General features: G+C 31.8%; 1 protein-coding gene across 1 annotated transcript; it reads left to right on the top strand.

Moving 5' to 3' along the window:
• Nucleotides 1–15,421: 15,421 nt before the first annotated feature.
• Nucleotides 15,422–15,733, top strand: LOC127812714 (uncharacterized). The gene has a single exon (XM_052353237.1). The coding sequence runs from the start codon at nucleotides 15,422–15,424 to the stop codon at nucleotides 15,731–15,733; it is 312 nt and encodes a 103-aa protein (XP_052209197.1).
• The last annotated feature ends 615 nt before the right edge of the window (nucleotides 15,734–16,348 follow it).

The following is a 16,348-nucleotide window of genomic DNA, read 5'->3' as shown; positions in this document are numbered from 1 at the left end:
TATGCCATAATCTTCCAATTGATTCTTCATCCACAAGACTTGAGCACAACAACCTCTAGTTGCTACATATTCAGCTTCGGTGGAAGAGAGTGAAACTGTATTTTGCTTTCTACTAGACCAAGATACCAATGAGTTTCCTAGAAATTGGGCATGAGCCGCTAGTGCTTTTTCTATCAATTTTGCATCCATCATAGTCAGCATCAGTATATGCTTCAAGATAAAACTCATTTGACTTGGGATAAAATAGCTCTAGATGAGATGATCCTTTTAAGTATCTAAAAATTCGTTTTACTACTTTTAGGTGAGACTCTTTAGGATCGGATTGAAACCTAGCACATAGACAAACACTAAACATAATATCCGGCCTACTTACTATTAGATATAATAATGATCCAATCATGCTTCTAAACAGCTTATTGTCCACCTTTTGTCTTATCTCATCTTTGTCCAAATATGATGAACTACTGATAGGAGTAGCTATGGGTTTGTTATCTTGAACACTAAATTTCTTAAGAAGATCCTTATTGTATTTTTGTTGGGATATATAGATCCCTTCATCTTTTTATCTAATTTGTAATCCTAGAAAATATTTCAATTCTCCCATCATACTTATTTCAAACCCCCCCTTGCATTATATTTGCAAATTCATCACATAGGGATTTATTTGTTGACCCAAAAATAATATCATCAACATATATTTGAACTAATAGAATATCTTTACCTTGAGTTTTTATAAATAATGTTGTATCTATTTGTCCTCTTTTGAACTCTTTTTCTATAAGAAATTTGCTAAGTCTTTCATACCAAGCCCTAGGAGTTTGTTTTAAACCATATAAAGCTTTAGATAGTTTGAATACATGATCCTCAAATTTTGAATCCTCAAAACCCGGGGGTTGTTCTACATATACTTCCTCATTTATGTAACCGTTTAAGAATGCACTTTTTACATCCATTTAAAATAATTTAAAATCTTTGTAGCATGCAAATGATAATAGCATTCTTATGGCTTCAAGTCTAGCTACGGAAGCATAAGTTTCATCATAATCTATTCCTTCTTCTTGGCTATATCCTTGAGCCACTAACCTAACTTTATTTCCTGTAACAATTCCATTTTCATCCATTTTGTTCCTAAATACCCATTTGGTTCCTATGGTTGGGTGATCTTTAGGTCGTGGAACCAATGTCCACACTTCATTTCTTTCAAATTCATTCAATTCTTCTTGCATAGCCATGATCCAATTTTCGTCATTCAAGGCATCCTTAATGTTTTTAGGCTCTATTTGAGATATAAAGGCGGCATATTGACATTCATTTCTAATAAATGCTCTTATCTTAGTTCCTTTAGAAGGATCACCTATAATGTCATTATCTTTTATATATTTTCTTTCTTTTGGGAATGATGGTTCTTTTTCTTCTTGAGGAATAATTTCTTCATTTTAACTTTTGTTACTAGAGGGTTGATTATTTTGATGTTCTAATAAGAGTTTTCTAAGATTTTTGCTTAATTCATTTTCATCTTCTTCTTGAGATTTTTGGACAATAGAGTTTGTATCATCACCTTTTACTTGAATAGTTTCTTCTATTGTTAATGTCTTCTTATTGAATACTCTATATGCCTTACTTAGTATAGAGTATCCTAAGAATATGCCCTCATCACATTTTGAATAGAATTTACCTAAGGCATCTTTATTATTTAGAATGAAGCATTTGATACAAAAAATGTGAAAGTATGAAATATCAGGTTTTCTTTCTTTATATAGTTCATATGGAGTTTTTTTTAAGATAGGTCTTATGAAAACTCTATTTAAAATATAACATGCTGTATTTACGGCTTCTGCCCAAAAAATTTTAGGAAGATTTTTGTCTCACAACATTGTTCTTGCCATTTCTTGTAGAGACCTATTTTTCCTTTCAACTACTCCATTTTGTTGAGAGGTTCTAGTACAGGAAAAATTATGTTCAATACCATTATCTTCATAAAAATATTTAAAGTGTTCATCTTCAAATTCTTCTCCATGATCACTCCTAATCTTTGAAATACATATTCCTTTGTCTTTTTGAACTCTTTTGCAAAAAATTTTGAATTGTTTGAACGTTTCATTTTTAGAAGCAAGGAATATTACCCAAGTAAACCTAGAGTAATCATCTACAATGACAAGAGTATAATGTTTTCCTCCTAGGCTTTGGGTTCTCATAGGATCAAAAAGATCTAAGTGAAGTAATGCTAGAGGCCTAGAAGTTGAGATTTCATTTGAGGGTTTGAAGGAAATACTTATCTGTTTGCCTTTCATGCAAGCATCACAAATGTGATCTCTTTCATATTTTAACTTGGGTAGCCCTTTAACAAGATCATGTTTCGATAATTTATTTACAAGATTCATACTAGCATGACCTATCTACTATGCCATAACTAGGTATTTTGAGATATGGTGGTTACTAAACATCTTTCTATACTAGATAAGGATAAGTCTAGAAAAATTATGTATACATTATCAATTCTATTTCCTACAATTTTTATTTCATTTGTTTTCAAACATGATACCTCACATGCAAAGGTGTTAAACACACTTTATTTCCATTGTCACACAATTGACTTATACTAATTAAATTGTGTTTAAGACCATCTACCAAAGCAACATTTTCAAGCACAAAATTTTTATTACATATAGAACCAATACCACAAATTTTCCCTTTTGAGTTATCACCATAGACAACGTTACCTCCTTGTTTGTAGGTGATGTTGTTGAAGAGTCGATCATCTTCGGTCATGTGTTTTGAGCAATCACTATCAGGAAACCACTTGCTTCTCACAACATTTGTAGCAAGAGCAATCTGTCACACAAGCAATCAAGTTGCTTCCTTTGGTACCCAACCCTTTTTGGGTCCATTCATGTTAGCATATAACTCTCTTTTTGGTACCCAAATTTGCTTATATCTATGTGGGTTGTTTCTTATGAAACATTTATTGATAGAGTGATTATGTCTCCTACAATAATATCATGTGATCCTTTTCTTTGAAAAGTATGGTTTACGAAAATGATCTTTTGGTTTTTGATACGAAGCTTTTACAAAAATGGTTTTGTTTTGATTATCTAGACAAGGATTAAAACCTAGTCCTTGTTTATCTCCAAAGCTTCTTTGAGCTCCTAGGATCATTTCAAGTTTCTTTTTCCCTTCAACAAGTTTTTCTAAGGATTCCCTTAAGTCAAGATTTTGTTTGGTGAGAATTTCATTTTTACTTACTAGGTCATTTTTCTCATTCATCCAAGAGTTTTTTTCTTCTTGCAATATTCTTACTTCACTATCTAATGATTTTGATTTTTTTTTGAGAACATTGTATTTGAAACTAACTTCTTCAAACTCATTCATGATTTCATTTAATGCATCTTGTAATTCTTCAAGAGTAAAATTCAAGATTTTAGAAGAACTTACCTTTTCAATATTGGCCATAAGACAAAGGTTGGCAACTTCTTCATTTTGATCTTCATTTCCCGAGAAGTCATTATGGCTCTATGCAGCTAAGGCTTTCTTCTTCCCTTTCCATTCCTTTTTCTTCAAGGAAGAAATTCGAATCTTACATGACCTGTTTTCTTGCATTCATAACATCTAATTTCTTTAGTACCTTCTTCTTTTTGCTTATTATCTTTCTTAAAACGTCTTCTTTGATTGAATTTTTAATTTTTCATGAATCTATTAAATCTCCTAGTAAACATTGCAAAGTATTCGTCCTCATTATCTTGTGAATCTTGGTTGTCGGTTTCTACCTTAAAAGCTATATTTTTGTTTTTCTTTGATTCATCTACATCATTTCTTTTTATCAAAATTTCATGAGTCATTAGTGATCCTAACAAGGTATCAAAGGTTAGAGTATCTAGGTCTTTGGCTTCCATTATGGTGGTGATTTTTGGATCCTAGTTTCTAGGAAGACTCCTTAAAACTTTTCTAACTTTTTCTGCATTTGAATATGTTTTTCCTAGAGATTCTAAACCTATAACTATATCATTAAATCTAGTAAAAATATCTTTTATAGATTCATTTTCTTTCATGGAAAATAATTCAAAATCATGAACAAGTAAACTAATTTTTGTTTCTTTCACCTGTTTTGTACCTTCGTGTGTTACCTCTAGCATGTCCCATATTTCTTTGGCGGTTTTGCAAGTTGATATATGGTTGAATTCTTCTACACTTAGGGCACATATCAATGCATTCATTGCTTTTGCATTGATCTCCATGTTTCTCCTTTCTTCTTCCGTCCAAGTTTTTATTTTCTCCATATCGGCCAATGTAATATCCTTCTTGATGGCTTCCATAAGAGTGGAACCTTGCATAAGATAAATTTGTATTCTTGCTTTCCAATAATTATAGCTAGTACCATCAAATAAAAGTGGATGAGCGGTGCTTTTACCCTCGGAATGGGATGAACTAGCAAAATAAGCCATAAATGGATCTTGTCCCTAGGTTGTTAGACCTATTAAAAGAAATAAGAATTTGTCTCTGATACCAATTGTTAGAATAAAAGTGCTATGACACACACCAAGGGGGGGAGGGGGATGAATTGGTATATTAAAAATTCTTTTGATACCAATGAGATGTCGTCTATGAAGACCAAGGCTTCGTTAAACCTCAAGATCTTGAAATGGCACAATGAGGTATCAACCATGTAAAGACAATCTCTTTTTGATAATGGAAAACACAAGAATGAAAAGTATAAAATATTTTCAATGAAGGGTTTAAATATGTGAAGCAAGAGAGAAATCAATAAATGCTTGAAAAGATAAAAAGGAAAAATCATAAGCAAAAGAGAACACAAGGATTTATAGTGGTTTGGCTTAACTAAGCCTAATCCACTACCTTAGCTTCTCACTAAGGATTTTCAAGAAAAACACTATAACTCTCCTATCACACCGGATAAGCCCTTTAGCATTAAGATAAAAAGATACAAACCTCTTGCTTAAATAAGCAAGCCCCCTAGCAAACCTAGGTAATACAAACCTCCTACTTTAACAAGTAGGTCTTCTAACTATACAAGCTAGGAACACAAGAAATGATACAAGAGATTAGTTTCTAAGAGTTTGCCCACTTAGTTATAATGTAATTAAGAATAAATGCAAGGCTAAAAATTATGCTTTGATACAAATGAAATACAAGCGTTGAAAGCAAGAGACTTATGGCACAATTGAAGCACAACGATTGATGAGCACTTGGGAGCTTGTAGATAGATTGCTTCGGTGGTTCAAATTCTCCTTCTTAACTTGCATTTATAGAGGTTTGAAAGACAAAACTTGAAATCATCCCGTTTCAAGTGGAGATAACACTTGATGAGAGGTGGTCACTAGCCGTTAAAAGTTATCTGTAACAAATCGCTTGACAACTTCTTTTAACAAGTCGACAAGTTAGTTTGAAATATATGAATACCGGTCGATAGATCAATATGCAGAGGCCGTCGACAGCAAACAACTGAGAGCATGCTGTTTAGCTGGTTAACATCCTATATCTTAACCAGTCGACAACTTGGCAGCTTGAAGCAACCGGTCGACAGGTTTATAGCACCGGTCGACAACTTCTTATAATTTGAAAACAAAAGCTATCATTTTATACTTATTTTACATGGCAAATTAAAATGATATTTTGGAATATAATAAGACCAATGAGTTTAAAACAAAATATGATGATTTTGCTATGATATAAATATGAAAGATTGTTTTTTATTTGAATTTGATTTAATTTGTACATGATAACTTGATGGAAAAATAGTTTGAAATTGATTTTATTTTTATAACATATATATATATATAATAATTATAAAGACAGAGGATGGTGATGGTGTTGATATATATATGTAAAAGATGCATATGGCACCCTAATCCTCCATGTTCACGCTACTTCAGGTCACTTTATAAAATAATATATAATATATATACATAATATAATATGTAATAAAGTATAATATAAAATATAATATTTAATATACTATTAATTATATTAATTTTAATTATATAATAATATAAAGTATTTATTTATTTTTATTTTTATTTATATTAAAATATTAGTTTTGAAATTAACCTTATAATATCTTTTCTTTTCTTTTCTTTTTATGCCTGAATTTTTGAAATAATATCTTTTGCTGAGTTCCTACAAAAAGTGATTAAAAAAATATAAAATTCATATATACATACATTTTATGTAGGAAAAATAACACAAAATTAAGATAAAAAAGTAGATAAAAATATATATACAATTAAGCCCTATCAAGTACCCCCACACTTAACCTTTTGCTTGTTCTCAAGCAAAGTAAAGAAACTCTATACTCAAAAAAACAAAATATGTATTTGGAATCATTAATCACATTCAAAACTTTTTTTATGTCCACATCTAAATTCTCAATCGAGAATGCAACAATAACAAATAAAGAGAAATTAAGCATACTCACATTTCTTAGCTTAAGAATTCATACAAAATTCTAAACTCAATCATGTTTTGTCATGTACCCAGCACAATTGAATAATGCAACACTTATTCTTGTAAGCGTTTCTTCTCACTACTACAAACAAAGGTAGCAAATTAGGGATTTTCTTTTTTAATTTTTTATTATATATATATTTTTAACGAGTGCATTTTATACTCTATCTTGCTTTTTTTTTTTTTGAGAATTGTCGAACGAGTGCATTTTATGCTCCAACTCGCTTAATATTATTCTCCTTATTTACTTAAACCTTGTTTAGGTCTAGCTCAAAGGAACAGTCACAAGGAAAACATTGCATTTATCTTTCATGCATAGTCACACAATTTACACGACTTTGCAAAGAACATGTACTTCAACGATCTTAAAAACTCAAGTATGCTTAATCTTGCTTTATAAGATATTGCCCATTCCAAATCAAAGACTCAATGTTAAACACAATAAAGTGTTGGTCCCTTGACACACAATGGCCACTCAAGAGGGGGGTGAATTGAGTGATTAAAAACTTTTCAATTGAATTCTTCCCTTTTAAAAACTCTTGAGATTTTCTTATACAAAAAAAATACTTGTTATAAATATATATGTCGTTTGGAAGTGATAGCAATATAGATACACAAACAACCACAATATTAACACTAGATATATAGTGGTTCAGTGTCTCCAACACCTACTCCACTCTCTCAAGGTCAACCCGACACTTGAAGTTCCACTAAAATCACAATACTAGGTTTCCACACAAGATCACCTAGCAAACTTGTACACCACCGAGGTTTTCCCCTTAGCTTATCTCGAAAACTATTACAACAAAATATCACACCTAGATTACTGGGGCTCTAGAAGGCCACTCACTATCCACAAATGAACAATCCTATGTCCAACACACTTGGATTAATATGGATATGAATACAAGAATAAATATTACAAGGCAAGTATGAATACAAATACAATTTACCACACTTAGAGAGAATATCTTCTTCTCCTTTGCCTTGGGCTCCAAATGATATATCTTTGAGCTTGAGCCTTGGATTGATTTATTTGAGTTGCTTGAGAACTTGAGTGTGCTTTAGGAAGATAGATCTTGACAGAGCATTAGTTTTCTCCAAAAATCTCTTCTTGATATATATAGTGGAGCTTCCAATGGATCTGTAACGGCTAGAAAAAATTCGATCGTTGGACCCGAAAAGTCGACTTCTCTAAAATAGGAGTTGACTCTCATTTTAAGTGGGAGTCGACTCTAGTTATACAAGAGTCAACTTCTCTAATGCTAGAGTCGGCTCTTCGAAAAACACCAATGCTGTCAAGTTGACTCTGCATCAACTCCTCTCTACTGGGTTGACTCTAGCTTTACAAGAGTTGACACCGTTGAACCAAGAGTCGACTTTTGAGACTAGATTTTACAAAAAATAGATTTTATACATATAGCAATTGTTTGATGATATAGATCATATAGCATGTATACATTACAAGATATTTACATTTTAGTTTAAGAAAATGTCCTCATTTTATTTTATTTATATTTTACCTTCCATTTACTTTAATACATAAATGTAAATAAGAAAATATCACTCATTTAGATTCAATAAAAATATCTAAAAAACTAAAATCCAAAACAATAAGAAAGTAGAATTTTAGTTTTAGTACAAAATTGAAATTTAGCGATTTTACCACCCCTAAAATACATACTTTCTATTTTTTTGAAAAATTCATTAAAAATTATTTTAACAACAATGAATATTAGCTATCAAAATACCAAAAAATTATTTTTCAAAATGAAAATATTTTCTTATATGTCCTGTTATAATGCGCTAATATTCCAGACTTAGAGAAATAACATTTCTTGGTTCATTTTGAAACACAAAATAATATAATACTTAAGATATATCAAAAATATATTAGGGGTTTTAAATATACCAAAAATAGTTTTACTAAAATTATGTTTTGTCAAACATCAAAATACACAATAGGTTAATGAGAGCAATTTGGCTCAACATAAAGAACTCAAATGCAAATCATGATTCCAAATAACAAGTTCTGTTTATTTTATCTTTTAATTTTTTTTTAGGCTTGGGGCTAGTCAAATGTGCACTTGATATAAGTTCCACCAAAATTTTCACATCAAAACACACATATGCAACAAAAATAGCACATAACAATCAATAATTTTACCCCCCAAACTTGTTTAACACATTGTCCTCAATGTGAAGCAAAAGAACATGAAAGAAATACTCCCCAGAAATGTGAAAAAATGCCCATAAAAATTCTTCTTGTCTCCTACTTTTAAACCTACAAAAGGAAAAAAAAATTCAATGAGAAAAGAAATAATAACAAGAAGACAAAATCAAGAGACAAAACAAACAAACAAACAAAAAAACATGCTTAATTTATAATCTAAAGCTAGACTTTTGGAGCTTTGGTCTTTAAGTGAGCTGAATGGAAGTCTTTTGTGGAATTAGACTTCCATTGATGTATGTCTTCAAACGCTGCCCATTAACTTTGAAAAATTTATCACCACGTTGAACTTCAATTGCACCATGAGGAAAAATTCGAGAGATAGTAAAAGGGCCTGACCATTGTGATTTTATTTTTCTTGGAAACAATCTCAAACGAGAATTATATAATAACACCATTTGACCAATTTGAAAATCAAGCTTTACAATATTCTTTTCATGCCATTACTTAGTTATCTCCTTATAAATCCTAGCATTCTCATAAGCATTCAATCTAAACTCATCCATCTCATTTAGTTGCAACAATCTTTTCTTATCGCAAGCATTCATTACAAAATTCAAGAATTTAATAGCCCAATATGCTTTATGCTCTAATTCCACAGGCAAGTGACATGTTTTTCCATAAACTAGATGATAAAGGGACATACCAATAGGTGTTTTAAATGCGGTCCTATATGCCCATAATGCATCATCCAATTTATGAGACCAATATTTTCTAGAGGTATTTATTGTTTCCTCCAATATAGTCTTAATTTCTCTGTTAGAAATCTCTACCTAGCCACTAGTTTGAGGATGGTACAGTGTAGCAACCTTGTGGGTAATCCCGTATTTGGTTAGTAAAGAATCTAGTAAGCGATTACAAAAATATTTACCTCCTTCACTTATAATTTCCCTAGGAACTCCAAAATGAGAGAAGATATTCTTCTTAAAAAACTTAATCACACTTTTAGAATCATTTGAAGAAAGGGAAACTACTTCTACCCATTTAGAAATATAATCAACAACGACAAGAATGTATTGATTTTTAAATGATGAAGGAAAAAGTCCCATAAAGTCAATACCACAAATATTAAATAACTCAACTTCTAAAATGTTAGTTAAAGGAATTTCATTCCTACGAGACACATTACCTGTTCTTTGGCACTATCACATGAATGAACAAATGCATATGAATCTTTAAATATGGTGGGACCAATAAAAACCACTTTGAAGCACCTTAGTCGTAGTTTTGGAAGGTCCAAAGTGACCTTCTATTTCTAAAGAATGACAATGAGTAAGCACACTAACAACCTCATCTTCATTCGCACATCTTCTAATAAGTTGATGAGAGCAATATTTAAACAAGCTGACTGCTGTTATCCCCACCTTATAATTTATATTATTTAATTATTTCTTTTATGCAAAATTGGTGGGGCGTTTATACTCGCTAGGGCACGAGTGTACGTATAGCATAAGTTTAATTTTTCGGATGAGTCCGAGTTGGTTCACTGGGAGATTTTTTTGGAAGGAAAATAAGAACACCAGAATAATTTGGTTATCAATTATTTTTTGGTTGTTTTGCTGGAAAAATTATATGCACGAACTAATTTAACAGCAATGACATATATCAATGCGTATTTTTAATTAGCTGAAATGGAAAGTAAAAGTACTTGGGTCAAGACAATTTTAGTGTCAAAACCAATTAATTCTCAATTTAATAGAAAAGATCAGTAATATTCATCTGAATTAAGTTTTACAGATCTGTCAATAATTTTAGTTCAAGATAATGATAATTCTTAATTAAGCAACCTCCATACATGGTATGCAAATTCTAAGTTAAGAAATTACCATAAATTGAATTATATTTCACAAAAAAAAATTATAGATACAAATTAATCATTTGGGCTTGGGTATGAAAATATTTTGTCATGACCCGAATTCTAATAAGTCATGATCGGCATTAATCCCTAGGCCCAGCGGCCCCACCGTGGATTAGTAAGCCTCTTCTCTAGCTCGATTTGCTAGAAACATTAATACCATTTCAACTTTTCACAAAAATATTTCAATATCTCATATACGACAGTTGTACAAAAATATGAATATCCATCACACTGCTGTCATATATACATATACAGTCCCATATCTCGGGCCTTTGGCACCATTATGTGCCACAAAAATAAAAGACAAAAGAACAAACTCAATAGTACATGTATGTCTTCACAGAGCATCTTATATCACATCAGGAATCAAAAGGGGGTTTGACATCATACCGGAAGATTTGTTGGACCAATATTCAAAAGAAGAATCCCCTGAAAATATTTTAATAAAAATGGGTGAGTCTTGTGGACTCGCGAGTATAAGGTATGTCATACCCACTAGGAGAGTATGCAATAAAAATGCTAGGATAAACATCATGAATACAATAACATAATAATAATATGAACAATGAGAATATGTACCATAAGTTTAAACAATTGAGATTCAAAGGAAAATATAGTATAAGAAAAATAGGTGCCTAGAGACAACCCCCATAAGTTGCTCACCTAACCACCTAAGTCTCCTATACCTTTTTATATGATGCATGCACCAAGTATGAGGACACACTAGTAGAAACTGGCGTAACGCCTAGAAACTGGCCTAACGCCTATACCCACATGCACACAAGTACATATACTGGCACATACATCATCATCACACTATAATACCATCATATCCCACGTGATAGCAGTGTTGAAACATACTATCTGTGTCTCTCATGGCCTTGACATGCCAAGCCTCACAGTACCATGATCTTTTTCTGTTGTGAGTCACCAGGGAATCTACTAGATAGTCCTCTAATAATAATGCAAATGATACCCTACTTAATGCAAAAATCATAACCATTTATCATTTCATGCGGTGTTTAAAATACACCATATCATTCAATATTTCACATTCTCAAGATAAGAAATCAATTAGGGTATCTTTCTTCTTATGTCTCTCCCAGTAGGATGAAAATATTTCATGCAATTTAGAAATATTCAAAAGTGTTTTTCTGTGATTCACATATAAAAATCATATACAAGTTATGCACGGAACAATATATATACGTGCATAAAATAAGGTAAACATAACATATCCTGTCTACTCGCCTTAGAAATGATGACTCAAGTTCGGGTCTGGAGAGAAGATCGAGCAAAATTCTAGGAATCCAAACCTATAATAAATAAAATGGGTTTGTCACATTTGGGTAATGAAAGTAGCGACGTAATAAGAATTACCGAAATTCCTAACTATTGCCTAACACCCTGAATCAGTTATTTTATACCTTAACCCGCATAATATTCGAATTTAGCGCCATGGAATAGCGTAATCCCTTAAAGTTCTAGCTTACCCATTCCTATTCTCCACAATTTTGTCTCCCATGTTTTATTGAGATGAACTTGCTTTTTCTTTCTCTCTTTTGATTTTCCTTAACTTCTTTGTTGTACGTTCGATTTCTAAATCGAAAAGAACTTCAATCTTATCAAAACGTACCATACACCAATGTGACCTATAAAGAAGAAATAGAATATCGTAACAGTTAAAAACTTGATTTTTTTTATTTTTTATTATTTATTTTTATCTTTTTTTTTTTAACACTAAAAAAAATACGCAAATAAAAATGCAGTAAAAGAGAACACAAAGATGAAGACAAACAACTAAAAACAATTAATGTCTAAACTAATAGTTAAGTTAATTAGTATTGATATTAGTGTCAATCCCCGCCAACTGCGTCAAAAACTTGTTAGGTTAATCGCAACCCTACGAATCGCGCAAGTAATATAATAAATGAGTAGAGTGTCGATTCCACGAGAATTGGATTAAGTACCAAAATTAGATTAACTTTAATATTATTTAGACTATAAAAAAAGATGAATTTGAATAAATTAAACTAATAAGAATTGAAATTAAACACAAATTTAAAAACAACTTAAATTGGATAAAATTGAGACGACTAGGGTGTTTCGAATCCACTTATTAATCCTTCTTAATTTTCAATCAATTGGGTTTCTATCAATTCAATGGGGGTGAATATCTAAATTGGTTAGCTTCTTTTCCAAGATTTACTAACCTAATTAAATCTTAATTTGTCAACAATCAACATATTTCCCAATATTTATAACAAACCAAAATTCATTATTATGTTTCAATTCATTATCCCTCATAAGATTCAAGTATCAAATCCCTTATCAACTATCTATCTTATAAAATTTATTACTTCAACTTGTTATGAAAATCATCTTTCGGTCTTAAATCATAGTACAAAATCAATTAAATGATGGTTAAATCACTCAATCGCATTAAGAACAAGTAATAAATAATTAAAATCATGATAAAAAACCAAATTAATAAAAATTAATAATTCATAACAAGTTTCATCTCAAACTTTAGTTAAATAAAATTAGTTCATAATAAAATTAATGAAATAAAAAAATAGAAGTTGGTAGGAAAATAAGAGTTCTCTATACGCTACTTTAATACATAACAATATGCTACGTGTACAGCGGCTTTCTCCAATCTTCAAACCCTTATGTGCACCTTCAATTTCTTCAATTGCCTTCACTGTCCGCCGCTTCCCTAAATCTCTAATTTATTGTGCGCCGCCTAGTCTCCTAAATTCCATGCCATCCCCTGCCTTTATTATATATATATATATATATATATATAAAAGATGCATATGGCACCCTAATCCTCCATGTTTACGCTACTTCATGTCATTTAATAAAATAATATATAATATATATACATAATATAATATATAATAAAGTATAATATAAAATATAATATTAAATATATTAATTTTAATCATATAATAATATAAATTATTTATTTTTATTTTTATTTTTATTTTTATTAAAATATTAATTTTGAAATTAATCTTATAATATCTTTTTTTTTCTTTTTACCCCGAATCTTTAAAATAATATCTTTTGTTGGGTTCCTATAAAAAAAGATTAAAAAAATATAAAATCCATATAAACAAACATTTTATGTAGAAAAAATAGCACAAAATTAAGATGAAAAGTAGATAAAAATATACATACAATTAAGCCCTATCAAAGTGCATGAGAGAAAGCTCCCATGCTGCCTTCTTGAGGTTTCACTCTTTCGTCCTTAAGGAAGTCGCCCCCTTCAAGGTTCTTGGATTGCAAATTTGCGTGGATACTGTTAGAGGTTGGACACTTGAACGGCTTTGTGATCACCCATTTTTCAAGATTGAATCTTCACGTCAAGAGGGAATCATTTGTCATTCTTCTGTAATCTATTCCCTTGGAGAGATCCTAAATATATATATTTAGGATTAAATTTTTTTATTTTTTTGTTGTGTTATGATTCATAAATACCTCAAGTGATATCAAAGTCAACTCCATAGGAATAGATTCGATTTATGTTCGGTTTGTTTATTTGATTAGATTTATGATTAGTTTTAATTTGGTCCGGGACAGATCCAAGATTTTAATGAGATTAAAATAATGTATTTTAAGATCTATGATTTTAATGTGATTAAAATTGCTATTTTTGAGGAATAATTCATAAATGAAGTGTTCATAGGCGAAAATAATTTATTTGATCAATTAAAAGTTGAAAACAAGATTCAAGGGTCCGACGTGGTTGTTTGAGAGTCGAACGAGCCATTCCGGAGTAGATTGGAATGTAAAATGGCATGAGCGGCACACTGGTAGCATGTAGTCGCGTGGCTGCGTAAGGGTTGCACTGGCTGCAAGATGGTTGCCTAGCGCATGTGCGGTTGTCGCGTCGTAGGCCGTGCGGCCAACGCATAGGTCACATGGTCCATCTGTGTAGCCAAGCGACCCCCTGGCCCGCTGGGTTTTTGGAATATTGCTTGATTTTTTGCAAAAAAGAAAAAAAATTATTTTGCAATTAAATGCCTATTTTAACCAATTAGAAGATTGACATGTTAATTAATTTTAAGTGTTAAAATTAATTAATATATGTGATAAATTTAATTCAAATAAAGTCTTTTCTTTCGCATTGATTAGTGTAGTGTTTGCATGATGTGGCGATCATGAACACAATAACCAATGTGATTGGATTGATTTTATTTCTATTTTTGGTTGTAATTATTATTTTGGTAAATAGGGCATGCACGTCCTGTCTTCTCTTCTCACCTCACTCCCCTCGTATGTAAGACAAGGTTTCTACCACTTTAATGTAAAGTAACATAGGAGTAGTGTTGGAATTGATGTACCGAAGCATGAATATCAAGACAAAGAGTTGCCAAAAGAAGCGGGTCGAAACCTTGGAGAGATTTCCATGGCCCAAAACGTTTGTGAAACCTAGGATTGTGACCCATCAACCCTTGTTGGCTGAAAGGGTTAATCATGAAAGTCCATGATTGTTCACATGTTTAAATTCCCTTATGCTTTTATATGATAGAATGCATGTTAAGAGTGTATTTTATTCCTTTTATGTGATGATGTTATTGATGAGGAACACCAATATAAGGTGTACCAATGCAAGGGTTTAACCGGTTTTTAAAAACTTTTTCCAAAAACACAAAAGAAGGTAGCGGAAACATAAACCAAAAATCACCTTACAAGACTTGTTTTCAATATCTATATCCATACTGAAACTAAACCATGCCATAGGGGGTTTAGTAGGTATACCTTTCAATGCTTGAAGGCTGATGTAAAGGCTATAACCCACTAATGGTAGAAACTCCTTGCTCCCAAATAACTCCCGAACTATTAGGACGTATATCTTGGCATCTATGACCAGTGAGCTCCAACGTCAGCATGAGCACATAACTGACGATCATAGCATGATTATAAATCTGCAAGAGCTCTATGGGGAACATAACCAAACAGTTAGATATGGGATATCTAAGCAACTATTCAAGGCTAAGATGGTAGAAGGCACTGATGTGGGAGACCACGTGCTCAATGTAATCAATTTGATTGGTCAACTTGAAGTACTAGATTTCTATATGAATGCCAAGCCACAGATTGACCTTATCCTCCAGTCGCTCCCAGAATCTTTTGCCTCATTTATTCTCAACTTTAACATGAATAAGCTTGAGTGACCACTCCTAGAGTTCTTAAATATGTTGACAACTGCCTAAGCCCAGATCAAAGGAAAGAGGCAAGGAGTTCTTGCGATAGCCTCATTTTCAAGATCTTATAAGAAGAATGAGAGTTCTTCCTTTAAGAAGAAGAAGCATGGGCCGAAAAGGAAAGTTTTCAATAGCAAGTACAAAGAGCAGGGATCGAGGGGAAAGTGTTTCCATTGTCAGAAAGATGGTCGTTAGAAAAGGAACTGCTCAGAATATGTAGCCAGCTTGAAGGTCAAGCGATCTGAGAATTAGGGATCAGGTATATCTTCCTTATATGTTATTGAGGTGATCAATGCGATTTGGTTATTCTCCCATCTCTTGGGTTCTTGATTCAAGTGCAACCTCTCATATTTGTGTTTGTATGCAGGATCTCGCGGAGAGTAGGTTGCTTGAGAAGCGGGAAGTTATCCTTCGTGTGGGAAATGGAGCTCTTCTAGAGCCATTAACAATAGGGACAACTTTTATTGTCCTCCGTGTGGGAAATGGAGCTCTTCTAGAGCCATTAACAATAGGGACAACTTTTATTACTCTTAATTCTAGACCTATACTTAATCTTAAAAATTGCTTATATTTACCTAATGCTTT

This window comes from Diospyros lotus, chromosome 11 (assembly GCF_014633365.1).
Source record: "Diospyros lotus cultivar Yz01 chromosome 11, ASM1463336v1, whole genome shotgun sequence".
In the NCBI taxonomy this organism is placed as follows: domain Eukaryota; kingdom Viridiplantae; phylum Streptophyta; class Magnoliopsida; order Ericales; family Ebenaceae; genus Diospyros; species Diospyros lotus.
The sequence above is the reverse complement of the archived record's forward strand: the minus strand, read 5'-3'. Positions and strand labels throughout refer to the sequence as shown.